Source organism: Pseudoliparis swirei, chromosome 24 (assembly GCF_029220125.1).
Source record: "Pseudoliparis swirei isolate HS2019 ecotype Mariana Trench chromosome 24, NWPU_hadal_v1, whole genome shotgun sequence".
In the NCBI taxonomy this organism is placed as follows: Eukaryota; Metazoa; Chordata; class Actinopteri; order Perciformes; family Liparidae; genus Pseudoliparis; species Pseudoliparis swirei.
In genome coordinates this window covers 14,631,236-14,647,837 of record NC_079411.1, presented here as the reverse complement: position 1 = coordinate 14,647,837, position 16,602 = coordinate 14,631,236, and the positions used below count along the sequence as shown (strand labels likewise).

Here is a 16,602-nt window from a genome sequence, read left to right as displayed (position 1 = left end):
TTTTGTTTGTGAGCCAAGCATGTGACTCCGATCCATGACAGAAGGTTGTTTGTGGCAAAAATGAACACGTGGCTCGTCTCTTCCTGTTTGTCTGGGTCCATCATCAGGAGAGCGTGAACATCCCACGGAGCCATGCTCCCTCAGCACCCCTCTGTCTCCCAACTCTTGACTCTTTTTCTAACCCTCTTGATGCGAGAGTCCCCTCCGCCCCCCCGTCTCCCCTAGCCCCCACTCCGCTGCTCTTCCTCCGTCTCTCCCCTCTTATCCCCAAGCCCCGATGTCCACCCGGAGGTGCGTGTGGAGGAACGTCAGTGTTCTGGTTGTTGGGCTTTTGCAACGACAACGACAAGTCACTTTCTTCCCGGCTCTCTAAGAACGGCACTCGGGAGGCTCGATCGAAACCTCCAGGGTGTGCACAGTGAACCACACACACACTTTGGCAAAGCAATGCCGTAATACTGACTGAATAGTATTTGCATCATCAAGAGATCCTGCCCCCCCCCCCCCCCGTGAATATTCCGTTTAGCAATCCCAGAGCTAGATCAGATTCCCACTGACAGCCTGCAGTTTACACAACTCCAGAGCTCAGCAGGAGGGTTTGCCCGCCCCCCCCCGTCTCTTATCTACACACTTATTTTATGTGCAAATTCATTTTCTGTAAGATATCTTTGCTTGTCATCTTTGAGGGATTGTGCGCCTCAATTAGTCAGTTTTGAACCGGCTCGTCATTTGGTCGCCTCTGTGTACGATTCACAAAGCATTTGCAGACTCCGCCCCCCCCCCCCAACACAAATGACATAATTGTTTAATTAAAGAAGCTGCTTAGGCAAACGATTTCTCTTTGGGATGTGGCTTTTGGTCCAACACGCACTGAAGGAAGTGGATGTCTTCTCCGAATTGACTTCCTTCTCCATTTACGCCTCCCATCTCGGCTCTCGGAGGTTTCCAAATGTCAAGTGTTAACTCTTCACTGGATGTGAAATTCTCTTTTCTCATGCATGATCAACGGAAACTCTCTGTTTCACGAATATTCATAATGGTGCCATAGCCACACTGTCCATTTGTTGTGTGATCCCCTTTCTGGATGGCGGGCCCGAGAAAGCTCCATTCCACATGAATCAAAAGCCGTCAGCAATACGAGCAACTTCTGAACTCAGGGGAACTTTTGCCCGAGAGGTGGGTTTGTGTGCTGTCGTCATTTACTGGGCCAGAGAAGTGGAGCAACAGCCATGATGATGATGATAATGATGACATCACTCGGAGGCCGTTCCAAGACAAACACATCTGAGAGCTCGTATAATATCCCACAACCCCCCTCCTGCTTCAAGGCTTTACTGCAGCCTCCTGACTGGCTGTTAGTTTGAGATTATTTTCTTTAGCATTCTAGTCCGTACGTGTCAGTGTGGTGCCGTGATGTCTTTTAACACCCCCCATGTAAGGCTGAAATCCATTGTTTTTTCTTATAATTCAGATATTTTTCTCCACACATGGATCACAGATGGTATCAAAGTCAAAGTCAAAGTCAGTTTTATTTGTCAATTTTCCATATGTGCAAACATACAGAAGATCGAAATTGCGTTTCTCTTCTGTCCAACATAAAGTGAATTGTGCAACATATAGACAACATAGAGTGCATAGACAACATAGAGTGCAAAAATAGTAAAAAACATGTGAACATATAGACAACATAAAGTGCATAGACAACATAAAGTGCAAAAATAGTAAGAAACATGTAAACATATAGACAACATAAATTGTGCTAGCAGCATTCAGACATGCGAGTCTGAAAGAGGACGGAGTGGGAGGATGGGGAGAGAGTTATTATCCCGCAATAATATGCAGTTGCTCATTCCAACACAGACAATTTCAACCATTTTTAAGTGTCGACAGGCCTGATTTGATGTAACTAAGGGTTGGACTCCAGACTTGTTGTTGTTTTTGGCCCCGCTGGGAAAAGTTATTGACCGTGGATGTGTGGAGATCCATCGTCATGGTGACAACTGGTGAACTGGTGAGCTGTGTGTGGGAACCCTGTGTCTCTGTACGCTTGCTCAAGTACCTTGCTATTAGGGAACCGTTACCTAGTAAAATGAGATTCATGGGGTTGGGGGTTGGAAAGGCCAGAACCATCTCTAAGGGAGGAGAGGAGGCCTGTCCTCGCCCACCGTCCTGGTTCCTCTCCCTCTGGTTCCTCCTCGGACACGGAGGACGCCTGGAGACGAACATCCCAGCTGGAGAAAATAAAACGGCATATGTGACCAGTTAAATGATATGCTGTGTTGGACTAAGAGGATGCATAAGCATTCTAACATGCATACTGAGACAATGCACACATAACATGCTGGTACTGGCGTGCAAACATATGCTAATTAGCACTAGACACAAAGTACAGCTGTGGCTGATGGGAACGTCTTTAGAAAACATTCATGAAATAGTCATTTCTTGCACAAGTGAAACCTTTGATTCGCTGGTGGCCAAATTTGAAGACAAACTATCGTTGATATGTGTGGAAAAATACCCTTTTCCCCTTGTTTCATCAGCTGAGACGAATGGAGAAGCACAACACTAGCCGGAGAATAGTGAATTCGCCCCAAAATATCTTGGCCCTCCTTCGTGCCACGTTTCAGGGGCATTTTGTCACAGCTGATTTAAAGAGATTAGACACATTGTCTTACCTCTCTGTGGACGTTACTCTGTACCTCTTATGGAGTACGACCTCTCGTTGTGTTGACAGATAACAATAATCTTCTATTATGGAAAATTATCTCGTTGTGTTTGTGGACTTCTTCTGTCAGAAAGAGCAATGGTCCACACGGGAACATAAAAGACGTCTCTGAGTTATGTGGTATTGCTTGTCAGCAGGTGCGATGCTGATCGAGGGAGAAGCAGTGCCAGGAGATGTGGTGAGGCTGGCAGTCTGACCCAGCATGCCTTTCCAGCAGCTCGTCCTTAGTGCTCTGCTTGGTCTGGCTCAAGATGGTCTGAAAGCTTGAACAGAAACCAGGTTTCATGTTTAAAGCACATTTCCTTTATTATAATTAACATGATCATTCACCAACAATGCCTTTCATCCGCTAAAAACCCAAACAAGTAGCCAACATATTTAGTTTACGACTGTGTTATACCAATATCAATACATAGGTTCAGCACTACTCCAATAGTCTTATTGAGAAAACAACATATCCAGTAAACACACAGCACGATACTTCTTTGCATTATGGAACCATTGCAACATATAACACTCCAAACCTTTTTTCAGTGACGTACCCCTTGTGAAGTATTTCTTTCAGCCAAATACCCGCTGACCAGTGCAAAGCATTTTGGGTAGAAAAATATATTTCATACACAGCGCTGTGCCATCAGTCTGATGGGATATAGAAGATATACACTTCTGTTTCTGAACTTATATATTGTATTGAATACAATAACTATTTGTAAAGGATTTTTTAATGGATGCTCATTTTAAATATATATTTCTTTAAACTCACGTGCCCCAAGGGATACACGTACCCCCATTTAAAAACCACTGCTCTAAACTGTCAAATTAATTATATTTTAAATAATAAGTGGACCATTGTGATGGGTTTGATCAAGGTGTAGTGAGGGCTGTCTTTTCTTAAAAGGCATACACATTAACACACACAAACACACACACACACACACACACATACACACACACACCATACGGAGGCTGAATGCAGATGCTGAGCTTGACCCCTGCTGAACGAGATGTGTAGGTAACAAGCGGTTGAAAGCCCCACCACCGGCTGTCCCCTCTCACTTGTAACAAGTCTGGCTCAGTAACAAGACCCCCGTGCTTTATGAACACATCAGGCAGGTAACATGAGCTTCCAACTGGGAAGTAATGCTTCCATCTTCCATGTCAATACAACCTTGAAATATGCACTGACTTTCGAGGAAAGAAACGGCATGGAAGGGGCTGCGTGCCCACTCATATGTCCAATTTTTAACAGAAGCTATGAAGTTTCTTAAAGCTGTGTTCCACCCCGAAATGAATATGAAACAGTCCCGTCCAGGAATATTATGGACTAGGCTTCCGGGCAGTATTTAGAAATACAAACATTAGCTCCCCTTGTACCAGCTGCCACATTAAAGGGATGAACACAGTAATGCATGGTTAATTATAATTCATGAAAAAATATAATACAACAATTATATTTATATTTCATCACTTTATTGTTCTTTGAATTTTAGTTTGCTGGAAAACAATAACAAAAATAGTCCTGACAATGACTCATATATATATTTGACTCGTATATTTGATGTCATTACACCTCTGACTACATATCCTATTTTCGCCTGCTACAATTTCGCAACTGTCCCTTGACGTGCATGATTCAACATCCCCCATGATCTGGTAACAAGTACACAAGAAGCGGGATCATTTGTTACCTAAGCAAACATTTAGTGCGGTTACTCCCCAGGTCTTTACTTTCCAACGCAGTCGCTCGTCTCTTTTCGTAATTAAATCAGGACCCGAGCTGCTGCAGTGCGTTTCTAGAGACTTCTGTGGCTGATGTGGCGTGAGACGGTTTCGGCTCTCTGAATCACTCTCTGCTTGCTCTGCACGAAGATAAGGCGAGGATATCTGGGGAGGAGGTAGTGGTCTGCCTCTAATGAGCAGCTGAGCAGGGCACAATCATGACAGTGACCTTGTCGGCACATCCCCAACGTCCTTGACAAAACGATACGACGACCCTCCTGAAGATGCTGCGAGGAGAATCCCAAAGGACAAGTGTGCGGTGGTGTTTCCAGAGGTGGAATCAGTGAAGATTACCGCGTCTTTCAATCTGCAGCCAAACATCTGCTCTGCTTCCTTTGTCCTCCCTCTCTCTCCCTCCCTCCCTCTCGCTCTCTCACTTTTTATTTTTCTCTCTCTCTCTCTCTCTCTTTTTATTTTTCTCTCTCTCTCTCTTTCTCTTTACTTTTTCAGACCCTGCTTCACTGAATGCATCTCCCGTTTCTCCAAGGCGCTCTAACCGGGGGAGGGTGCTCAGCTGCTGTATTCCCTGTGACCTCCACTTTCCCTCCGTCTGGGAGGAAGCAACCAATTACTGCTTGCCAAGACATGGTGTAGCAAGAAATACAATTAGAGCTCAACGCTGTGAAGAAATGTCAATTACAGCTCCTCTCCTGCATTACATATTCATAGTGTGTGTGTTTGTGTGTGTGTGTGTGTGTGTGTAGGTGTTGCTACATAACCTTTCTGACTATTGGTCATCGCTTGTTGAGCACCTCCAGAACAGTTGGGTCTGTTATGTCAGACGAGCTAGCAGCAGCGTGTGAATCAATGCAGGAGAAAAGACGGTGTTCTCTTTTAGTGAGTGCAGTGAGGAAGAGGTCGGCCGGGGTTCCTCCTCACAGAGCGCCAGGGCAATAAGAAGACCCGACACCGAGCGGGAAATGAACACTCATGGCAGGGTGGTATCAACCAGTCCCCTCTGGGTCCTGCTGCGTGTACAGGTGCCTCTACAGGTCATTACTTGTCCATGTCGATGTGGGCAAGACACTTGACCCCATGCTGTGCCTGCGGTGGGTTTGGATGTTAGCTGGTCCTGATGGGCAGGTAGCATCTTGCGTGGTAGCCCCTGTCTTCAGTGCATGAGTGGGTGTGAATGATGACAAGTGTTTGAGTGGTGTAAGACTAGAAAAGCTCTTTACATCTCCCACTGCTGCTGAGGCTGTTGTTGTTCCGCTGGCTGACCTCGTACACGTCATGCCTCTGAGGGCAGAGATGTGTTTTTCTCCTCTTTGATCACAGCTACGAACCCTTCTGGGGAACACGTTGGCTTTATACACACTAAACTCCGCAGAAGGCAAGGATATCGTAGCACGTTCATTTGTCCTCCACATGTTGGAAATTAACAATTGAACACGCCTTTATCTCCGATAGAAGACCTATGGAGCTGCTGTGTGAAAGAAGGAACCACATACTCGTGTTCTTCTCATGAGGACAGGGTTCAACACTGTGAATGTCGTCCCCGGGCTGTGAGGATATTATGTACGCACGTCAGAACTAAGTGACTGTCAGATGCAGAGATAATGTTTTTCCTGTCGCGTTGTGCCAGAGGAAAACTCGCACTGGCCGATTCTTGGGGAAGCATGAACTTCTACAAACTAAAAACACTTCATCCCTGTGTTGTTGTTTGAAAAGCCCCAATGTCACCAAAACTATGAGGATTCATCCTCTGGACAACCTCAGAACTAACTCATGGGGTGAGTTGTGAGCCGATGTGTGACGGACGGATTGTTTCACAAGTAGCCTTGGGTTCTCCCAGGTTCTTGGGTTCTCCCAGGTTCCCCTAGGGCCCTGCTGCTCTCCACAGGTATTAGACAAAGCTTACTCAGACATGATTGGTCAATACTATTCGGACTACAAAACCAACACCAGAACAGGTCTGGTACCAAAATGTGTCCCTTTGTCTGCTGTCTACAGAGATTACCCTGGATAACAACATTGTGTTAAAGAAAAGTATCACAAAGAGCGGCCCTGGGTGGGCCGTGTTGCTCAATCTAAAAGTAATGACATTGACGGGTCAAAGATGCCTGGACACAGAAATTAATACTAGGTGGAAGAACATGACAGTGGGTCAACAGTAGATTTACTGCAGAGCAATCTACTAGGAATGTGCACTAGGACGTACTTGAGTTGGATGATGTTGCAATACGTTTGAGAAGATCAAAGGACGTGCTTGTTGCATCTGAGAAGTGTCCGCAGGCCATCAAGCGTTGCTGCTAAGGGGAGGGAAATGAACTAATGGGTTACTGTCCATAGTGGATTCAACTGAGCATGTTTTCCCCTGCAGTGCCTCGCCCGCCACGCCCTCCCTGAACCCCAGAGTTTATGCCGGGCCAAGTTGTGCTTTGGTTTGATTGACTCAGTAATTTCTCTCCATCTGGCTCCCAATCTGTTGGCGGCACAGATTTTCCGTGGAACTCTATCAGAAAAGGAGTCTCTCTTCCCTGCAGGAGCCAGTTGGCAGCGTGGCAAACCTGGACCCTGAGAGGAGTGGGCCGACCCTCACCTTTCTCTTTCAGCATCTTCAAGCTTAATCTGCTTCTCCATCTGGTCTTCCTGACTCTCAGTCTCCCAACTGTTCCACCCCGTGTGAGAGGACAGTGCATGTGTATGTCCGAGGGGGTCCAGTGCTGTTTCTGCTCATTTATCTGCATGTTGTCCAGAGCTGGGTTTATAGGGGGAACTGGGCCCTGCCAACGAGCCTGCCAGGGGCCGTCCATGTGTGCACAAGCTGGAGTCTGAAGCTTGGCGTTTCTGGTCTTTGGGGTGTTCAAACCATCGCTGTTCAACTTATCTTCCCTCTGAAAACCTCCGATTGTGTAACAGAGCAGGATCAACAACAGGTGGGCTCTAGAAGGGCCGGGCTGGGTTATAACACAGTACATGGATAGAGCCAGGCCAGCTGTTTACGGATACATAACAACTGCACAGACATGAGAGTGGGATCAATCTTTTCACCTCACTCTTCAGCTAATAGACGTGTTTCACTAAACAGTGCTGCATGTCGCTAAACTCTGCAAAGCAAAATAACAAGTCCGAAGCTTTGAAGGAGTAGGCAACCTGCGCGGCCAGTGCAGCTCGGTTCCACGAGCTGATGCCAGCTGTGATCAGCAGTACGGCTAAAGGGACGCCTGATATTCTTCAGTCAAGGTCAACTTTAAAAATGTACTCACTCGATATTATCTAGCCGCCTGGAGAAAGCCATTCACGAGTTTTATTCCCCACATGTGGACCTTGACAACCTCCATCGCTCTGGCATCGTTCTACGGTCTTTATTGTGGACAGTGCTGAGCTGAGATTTAATGGTCATCGTTCCTTCAGTTTGAGCATCCAAACAATCAGAGCTTTTAAATTGCGCCACCTGAGTATTCTCCACCAAACACCCACTCCTGTCCGCTTGTCTGACTGAAGATCAGGTCCGATCCACCGCTGCCAATGGGAGTTCTCCTTGTCTTTAATGTCTTTTTTATATTCATCTTGTTTAAATATTATATGTACGACGAGAGCAACATGTAACCAGAGTCAAATTCCCTGTCTGTGTACACACATGGACAATAGAGCTGAATCTGATTTATTTTACCTGTGAAGCTAGTTTTTGTATTTTGTCTCCTTTTTATTTAGATTTGCACCTTTTTGAAGCGCTATACGAATAAAATGTATATATATCATGCATGGTCTGGTCTTGACCCTTAGGAGGGGGTGGTTTCACAGGAAAATGTACATGGTGCCATGGCAGTATTACTCTTCGAATATAATTCTACACCGTGGTGCCTGGTGTAAGAATCCCAGTGTTTTGAGGAATATAGCTCAGCACCGTGTCAGGACTTTCCTATTGGGGGGGGGGGGGGGGGGGGTTGAGGTTAGAGAGGTGGGCTGTGACCAGGCTTCTTATAAATAATGAACTGAACTCTTGTAGGTGTTTGACTGGGTGCTTGAGTGGAGAGTTAGTGTTGTGCTGTAGAGGGAAAGCTCTGCCTGCCTCAGGGCTTTCAAAGACAGATTCACTGCAACCACTTAAAGAGCTCAGGAAGAGTTGGAGCCACCTGTGTGAGGGGAGCAGTAGTTCTTCCTCTCTTCGGCCACCTGACTCCTGGTAGAAAAGCAGCTGGGTGAATCTCCTGCACTGGATCAATACAATTCAGTTTATTTTGTACAGCCCAATATCAGAAATTAATAATTTTCCTCAGCGGGCTTTACACTCTGTACACATACGACATCCCTGTCCCAGGACCTCACATCGGATCAGGAGAAACTCCGAAGAAATGAAGAAAACCCTTTCACAGGGAAAAAAGGAGGAGAATCTTGAACGGTATTCTTTGCTACAGGGAGCCAGTGGAGCTTTTGAAGGACTGGAGGGATCTCTGGTGGGAGTGGAGACGAGCAGCTGAGTTCTGGATGTTTTGTAGTTTATTGTTGATTTTGGTGGATGTGCAGTACAGGACGCTGTTTCAGTAGTCCAGTCGAGAGGTGATGAAGACGAGGATGAGTGTTTCTGCGGTTGAAGAAGAGAGGGAGTATGGGGTCGGATCGCTCTCAATAATTGCAAATGCACACAGAGAGACTCACTCATGAAAAAACGAAGATTCACAAATGTGCACAAAACAAATCACAAATATATTAAATGTACAAATGCACGCAGAACATTTCACAAATACATTCCAATGCACACGTAAATAAATTACGATTTATATAAAAAGCAAAATTACAAACGTATTTATGCATTTCTACACTGCATTTGTTTGTGGATCCTACACACTTGCACACAGATGTATGAGACTCTCCTGGCGTGGCTCAATCTGTAAATGCGTTTTTTTTCAACATGGACATATCTGTAGCCAATCAGATGTCATCCCGCCTTAGAGGGGCGGGGCTTATCGCCGTAGCTATCAGCGATCAGCGGGACGTGTGCAGATTGGGGACTATTATTGTTGTTCCTTTGGAGCGACAATGATGCGATGAATGACGCCGGTGTCAATACGTCCATGCTGACCAGTTCACACCTCCCAGTATTAGTTAGTGGCTGCAGAACCAGCTCTCTGAGCAGCAGCGTGACACATTTCATCGCGCAGCGCAAAGGGGGACGAATGATGTTTTAAACCTGCGCTGATGGACGTTACGCTTTCCTTTCCTTTTACGATGGGACGTTTACCAAATAGGTGAAACGCGTCTCTGTTTCCATTGGCTGGTGTTAACATGTCATGGGAATGGTGCTCGCTGCCATCCTTCATCCTCAAGGCCTTATATTATCATCAGTGCTAATCAGCTCTCTCTCTCTCCTCTCCCTTTCACATTTCTCCTTTTCCTCTCTCTCTCTCTCCCCCTCTCCCTCCCCTCTCCAGGTTGGTGGTTCGTCAGCACAGCAGAGGAGCAGGGCTGGGTACCGGCCACATACCTGGACTCCCAGAACGTCACCAGAGACGATTTGGATCTGGGCACCTCGAGGACTGGAGAAGGTTAGCGCAGACACTCCCATATTAATTCAATTCAATTCAGTTTATTTTGTATTGCCCATTCTCACAAATTACAAATTTGCCTCAGAGGGCTTTACAATCTGTACACATAGACATCCCTGTCCCAGGCGGCCCTCACATCCAATGTGTATTTGATCCATAAAACTCAGAGAGATGGGAACGTCATTCCGGCCCACTGGTTCTCGAACTGGGCCAGGGTTTCTCTCTCTAAGACTGAAGGCTGCACACAGAAGTCAGCGCTGAACACACACACATGCAGCACACGCATACTCGCAAACACACTTTCAGCCACACATTGGGAACCTTGAAGACAACAACAGCTCCATGGTGACAGGGCACCAGACCGCAGCTCAGGGTTTCAATATTTTGTTTCCACACATAATTCCTGTGACTCCTCCGAGAGGCTGCAACGGTTGCAGGATTGGCTCGTATTGTCGCGACATTTCCTCCCGATTGTTTAGTCACCGTGTCGTGAGCTGCTTCGTGCGGGTTAGGGTTAGTTCATCGTGCTGTAGAGAGCCACTGGATGCTCCAACATACGTTTTCATCTCTCATTAAGACATGCAAGCCTCCGTGCTTCACTGAGCTGTGCACGTTCTGTAAGACACACACTCTCAAACACACTGTTTTTCCTCCCTTCACACACACACACACACACACTTAAACCTAATAGATGTCGTCAGTGGCCGTACCAATCAGACCGTTGGTCGGATATTTTGTAGTGTAGTGTCTCTGGCTACATCGAATGTGTCCTCTGTATTATTAAACATTTCAGTCGTCCCTTTAAATTTTAACGTGGGTCTTATTTCTGTAGCTTTGCGCATTGTTTCTGTACATAATAAATTAAATAAATATAAAGGAAAAAGGTTTTTTTGTAGGGGGCTTAAAGTTGTAACCCATCACGGCATTGTGCCACCTCAATTAGGAGCACCGTAACCCTTTGAGTTTGATCGGATGACTCTCTCTCCCACTCCCCCCCCCCCCCCCCCCCCCCCCAGCCTCTGTTAGTGGTCCTCCACTTTCCCATTAGGCCTGGTGCCTGGGTGTTTGCACACTTTGTCACTTATTTCCGCTCCTCCCCCCCGTCGTCCCGTCTTCTCATTATCTCTGCGTGCCCTGTAAACTAATTCCTCTGACAGCTCAGCTCGCTAGAGGGGAACCGACAGGCAGCACGGCGAAATTACCTCCAAATAACATTTCCCTGGTCCCTTCCCGAGCTGATATTTAAATTAGGAGGTCAACGGGAGTAGGGTGGTGCTCAGTGGGGTGGATGGGAGGCAGGCAGGAAACCAGAGGAGGGGGGGGGGGGAGGGGGGTGAAGAGAGGACGGAGGATGGAGAAGGAATCAGATTAGACAAGTGCTGTTTCCATCCATCCTTCATCTAATTAATGTGTTTGCTCTCCGTGTGGCCTCAGTCAATGCAATAAGTTCAGAAAATGACTCTGACATGTTCTGACTGATTCTATAAACAATAAGGAGTGAAAGGGGTCGAGAGTTCAGCTGGAAACTGTATGCAGAACTTATTAATTTAAATCAATACAATCTTTCTTTCCTTCCTGGTTGATGGCTCTAATGATGAAAGCTTTTAGGAGTCGATTACACACAGGAATGCCTTGATAAGGCGGACAGTGTATATTCTAGCGTGCGGCGGCTGGACGAATCTCTTGGCTCTCTGCTATTGGCCGAATGTCATATAACAAAAGAAGTGGAGATCTTTGCTCGGCAAATAGCTTGCAGCCTGCAAATGAACAGGTGGTGACATAACTACGCTGGGATGGATCGGAGAGCAACCGCCGTGGGGCGCGTTCTCAGGGCACCGTTGAGCTCCTCGTAACTTTACAATGAGAATCTCTGAGAGCAACAAATACAACGCTCCCTAATCCCTGTCCCGGTTCCTATTCACACCTTTTGAATTGCGTTTCACGCTTGAAGATGTCTTAGGTGAAATTCTCACGGAAGCAGGTCATTAAATGTACTAAATTAAATAACTTGAGAAATGCCCCCCCGCTCCCACTAAAAGAGATGGACATGAACGCGCCACACACACACACACAGATGCTCGTTTATAAATAAATCACTGGTTGACCACATCACATCTTAATAAATTGTAATAAGTTGCAGTACATATCCACATCTGCCTATGAAACTGGTCCAGTATAACACGTGATGGTTATAAACAATACTACATTAATAAAGATCGGGCCTTCAGATCAATTCTTTATATGCCTTTTGGATTTTGACTTCATACCGTAGTAGTAAATACTGCGTCCAGACCGTGTAAGTAGTGGAAAGTATCAACCTGCTCACATTGATCGGGACTTGTCCTTTAACTCCCACGTAAAGCAAATCTCAAGGACTGCATTCTTTCATCTACGTAATATTTCAAAAATCAGGCACATCTTGTCTCAAAAAGATGCAGAAAAATTGGTTCACGCGTTCACATTTCGAGACTGGATTACTGCAACTCCTTATTATCAGGCTGCTCTAATAAATCTCTTAGGTCCCTCCAGTTGATCCAGAATGCTGCAGCTCGTGTTCTCACTAAAACTAAGAAAAGAGATCACATCACTCCTGCACTAGCTGCTCTGCACTGGCTCCCAGTAAAATCAAGAATCACTTTTAAAATTCTTCTCTTAACCTACAAAGCCTTGATTGGTGATGCTCCATCATATCTTAAGGAGCTTAGTACCATATTGCCCACTAGAGAGCTACGCTCACTAAATGCGGGACTACTTGTAGTTCCTAGAGTCTTAAAAAGTAGAATGGGAGCCAGAGCCTTTAGTTATCAAGCTCCTCTTTATGGAACCAGCTTCCAATTTCAGTCCGGGAGGCAGACACAGTCACCTCGTTTAAGAGTAGACTTAAGACCTTCCTCTTTGACAGAGCTTATAGTTAGGGCTGAATCAGGTTTGCCCTGGTCCAGCCCCTTGATATGCTGCTATAGGCTTATAGCTGCCGGGGGACGTTTTAGGATGCACTGAGTACCTATCTCCTCTTTTTTCTCTCCTTAAGGATGAATGTTCATCTCTCAATCACACGTTACTAACTCTGCTTTCTCCCCGGAGTCCTTTTGACTTCACGTCTCATGGGGTCATCGGACCCTATGAGACGGCATAGATCCTATCTGCCTGATGGATCGTCTGGGTCGTGGAATTCCTGCTCATGACTACGCCACTGTCCTGTTGAGACTCCGCCCACTGTTGAGACTCCGCCCACTCCTCCTCCCCACCGCCATCTGCCTGATGGATCGTGGAGGTCTCCATCGTGGAATATGCCTACTATGAACTATTCATACACTCTGTCATATTCATTGAATGTATTTTAACTCTAAATCTGTCTTTCTGTACACATTACATCTATTGCACCTGTCCATCCTGGAGAGGGATCCTCCTCTGTTGCTCTCCTCCAGGTTTCTTCCCTTTTTTTCCCCCTGAAGGGTTATTTGGGAGTTTTTCCTGGTCCGATGTGAGGTTTTGGGGCAGGGATGTCTATGTGTACAGATTGTAAAGCACTCCGAGACAAATTTGTAATTTGTGAAATTGGGCTATACAAATAAACTGAATTGAATTGAATTGAATTCCCACCTTGTCTGACACTTCGCTGCAGCCACGGGTTGTAATAGGGATATTACATAAAGTCATGAGTCAACATGAATAAGACAACATGTTCCTGCTGTCAGGACATGAACAGTCATCTCCTGGTTGGAAGTCCTCTGTTTGTTTGAGCCGACCGTCCTTCATCACCTGGGATGAGACCGGCTTGAAATTGCATATCAACTACAAAATAGGCATAATAGTTTTTCATGGAACAGCAGTTAACTTTGCATTCAACACATTCTTAACTCAACGTGTGCCAAACTCAGCTCATCGCTGTGAGAGAATACCTGACTTCATACTTTACATACAGCAGTGGTTTATCTAGCGCTGTGGCGCTGCTAACAACAGCTTTTTAAAATGCTTTTGTTCCCTTTGCTAACCTCTGCTTCCCACACTAATCTCCACATTGGTTTGTTTCTGCCCCTTTTGGTTGCTCCTCATCATCATCATCATCATCAGTTACTAAGAGACGGAAGGCACATCTGAAGAGGCTGGACCGCCGCTGGACCCTCGGGGGTATAGTCAACCGCCAGCAGAGCAGAGGTGAACATGGAAACACACATACACACACGCGCGCACACACACACACACACACACACGCACGTATGGTTACAGTGGATGCACACATCAATACAAGCCTGCACACGTTGCATCATCATAAAAGTACAACATCCAATGTAAGTTGTGAAATGTGGATAATTGTAATGGCAACAAGACACAACTAGAGAAGTGGACTATTAAGAGGGCAGATCTCGGCCAGGAGAACATCGTTACATATCAGGCATGGAGTTAATCTGCAGAGGCTCTTTTAAAATGAGATGTCAGTTTTTGAGCCACAACAAACTAATGTGACCCGTAACAGACTGGTGAGCCTGACTTTTAGCCCGGTCCATTGCTGGAGACGTCTTTTGTTTCCGAAGCAGCGGTTGATCCCCACAAGAGGAGTGAGGAGTCAGCAGTCTCTGATGATAGAAGATAGTCAGGCTGAAATCACCATGACCACAAGAGGTCCTCGAGCATGCAATCCCAAGAGGTCGTGTCCACTAAAGAGTTCCTTCTACCAGCTGAAAACATCAGGCCCTTTTCTGAAAACGCCCACATGGAGCTGAGATGTTTCGTTGGTTTCTGGTTGCTCTGATTTGGAACATCCCTGGAGGTAAAATGTCAGAGAGCTTGCTCTGGCCCTGCTTCTGGCTCAACCACATAGAGACAGGGTCTAGACCTGCTGTGTCTGGGACTCATGAGAGCTTTTCGGTGATTTGGTGCTCCAGACTTAAGGACACCGTGAAGTCCACAGTAATAACGGTAGCATAACACAGGCAATAAAACTAGGCATCATAATGACACGTATTTGATCATGTCTTTGTGATAGGGCGCAGAGAAGAAAATAGACTGCAATCTGCCGCCATTTGTTGCACAGTTTGAATGTGCATCGCTCCTACTGCAAGTAATGTAAGTAAGAAGTACCTGGTCTCAGGAAAACACACTTTGGTGGACACGGCCCTGAAATGTGTACAAAAAATACCAAACGCACGACCCCCCCACAGGCTTACGCCTGGTGGAGATATTATCATCATGTGTCTAAAACTCCACCATCCACACAGTACCCCGCCATGGACCCACTCCACTGTACGCACATATTCAGCGGCCTCATTTACATCCGGACTTGCCCGCCAACAACAACAACAACTGGCCTTGAGATTTCTACCTGGAGCAGCATGTTGGGTAAAATCTCACTCCGTCAAACTTGGAGCGCTCTTTACACGGAGCAGCAAAGTAATTGGAGTGCGTTGAGCAGATTTGGGTAATTAAGGCTATTCGGCTCCTCGGCACAAACGCAACGGCCTTGACGACCACTGAGCCGTGTGAACATAAATGATTGCATAACAGTGTACCTGCTTAATTAAACCACCCGTAGGTTTAAAATGGGTTTGCATTTCGCTTGTATTTTTTTTTACAAAAGAAAAACATGAACATTTTCTGGCTTTTCATGGTTCTGCCGAGTCATCACTGCTTTAATGCGGAAAGAGAGACGTGAGTCTCTGTCTGAACGTTCTGATTCAAAGTTCACTGTCAGTCCGACACCTGTCTGGCTCCAGGCTTAGTCAGGGCTTCAAACAGACGCCATGGAGAATGTCTTTATGGACACCGTTCCCTGACCGGTGCGACCTCTTTACAAACGTGTTTCTCGTCATCATAGCATAGCGTGGCTGGAGAATACATGGACATCGGCTGAAATCAAAGCACATGAAGCCAGGCAGGGGTTCGGGCTGCAGGAATACTCCATCGCTCAGAACAGTGGAGAGAGTGAAAGTGGGACGTCACATCAGTCGGATCTGCGGATTGGTTTTAATTACACAGACCTCAACCTCCATGGAGTCTGGTGGATGACTCGCATAACTAGTTGTCCCCACCAGATTTATATATATATATATATAGTTTTGTACAATGTAATGGTGTGATTTTAAGCCACTTTGTTTGCCCTTTAACATGGTAAATGTACTGTACATATCTTTTCTAGTCTTCCATCCACTTGATAACACTACCTGTCATCATTCACCCATTCATACACTAATGGGAGGAGCTCTGATGCGAGGTGCCACCTGACCGATCTAGTCATTCACACACCATACAGGAGCAGCTTGGGGTGAAGTGTTTTGCCCAACTAGTGGAGCCGGGGATTGAACCCCCGATCCTCTGATTCACAGTCGCTGGGTCTTTACTTTTTTTAAATGCAACTTTTCCCACTGTCATGCGTAGCTGGATATCAGGCTTAGTGGCCATGGAAACCAAACACTCTGTGCCAAAATAGTAGTTTCAAGACCTTCATCACTACCTTCTATGTTGCTGGTGCCCTGGTTCTTCATGTCAACGCTACATACATCTCCTGAATGTTGAGTGCAAACATGCAGACCCCTCGGGCCTTCGCAGGGCACGGCTCACATGCCATGTTGACACTCTGCCTGCTAGTATGACTTTGCATTGCGAGAGTTA

At 46.1% G+C, this 16,602-nt stretch overlaps 2 protein-coding genes across 14 annotated transcripts in view; one reads left to right on the top strand and one right to left on the bottom strand.

Moving 5' to 3' along the window:
* neurl1aa (neuralized E3 ubiquitin protein ligase 1Aa) overlaps positions 1–16,602 on the bottom strand; it is a 130,186-nt gene that overhangs the window by 39,389 nt on the left and 74,195 nt on the right. Inside the window, exon 6 of one of the 3 annotated variants that reach the window (XM_056409409.1) lies at positions 1,511–2,231. The exons of 1 other annotated variant lie outside the window; for it this stretch is intronic. In XM_056409409.1, the coding sequence (XP_056265384.1) occupies positions 1,867–2,231 (365 nt within the window). In that variant the 3' untranslated portion in view covers positions 1,511–1,866. Of the gene's footprint in view, positions 1–1,510; positions 2,232–8,661; positions 9,033–16,602 lie in introns of those variants that run through there. One more of the 3 variants, XM_056409411.1, reaches the window with a different exon arrangement.
* sh3pxd2aa (SH3 and PX domains 2Aa) overlaps positions 1–16,602 on the top strand; it is a 96,358-nt gene that overhangs the window by 64,158 nt on the left and 15,598 nt on the right. For 8 of the 11 annotated variants that reach the window (XM_056409396.1, XM_056409395.1, XM_056409394.1 and 5 more), the window contains 2 exons: positions 9,880–9,993; positions 14,068–14,151. In XM_056409396.1, the coding sequence (XP_056265371.1) occupies positions 9,880–9,993; positions 14,068–14,151 (198 nt within the window). The remainder of the gene's footprint in view (positions 1–9,879; positions 9,994–14,067; positions 14,152–16,602) is intronic. The other 3 variants (XM_056409398.1, XM_056409404.1, XM_056409397.1) reach the window with 1 other exon arrangement.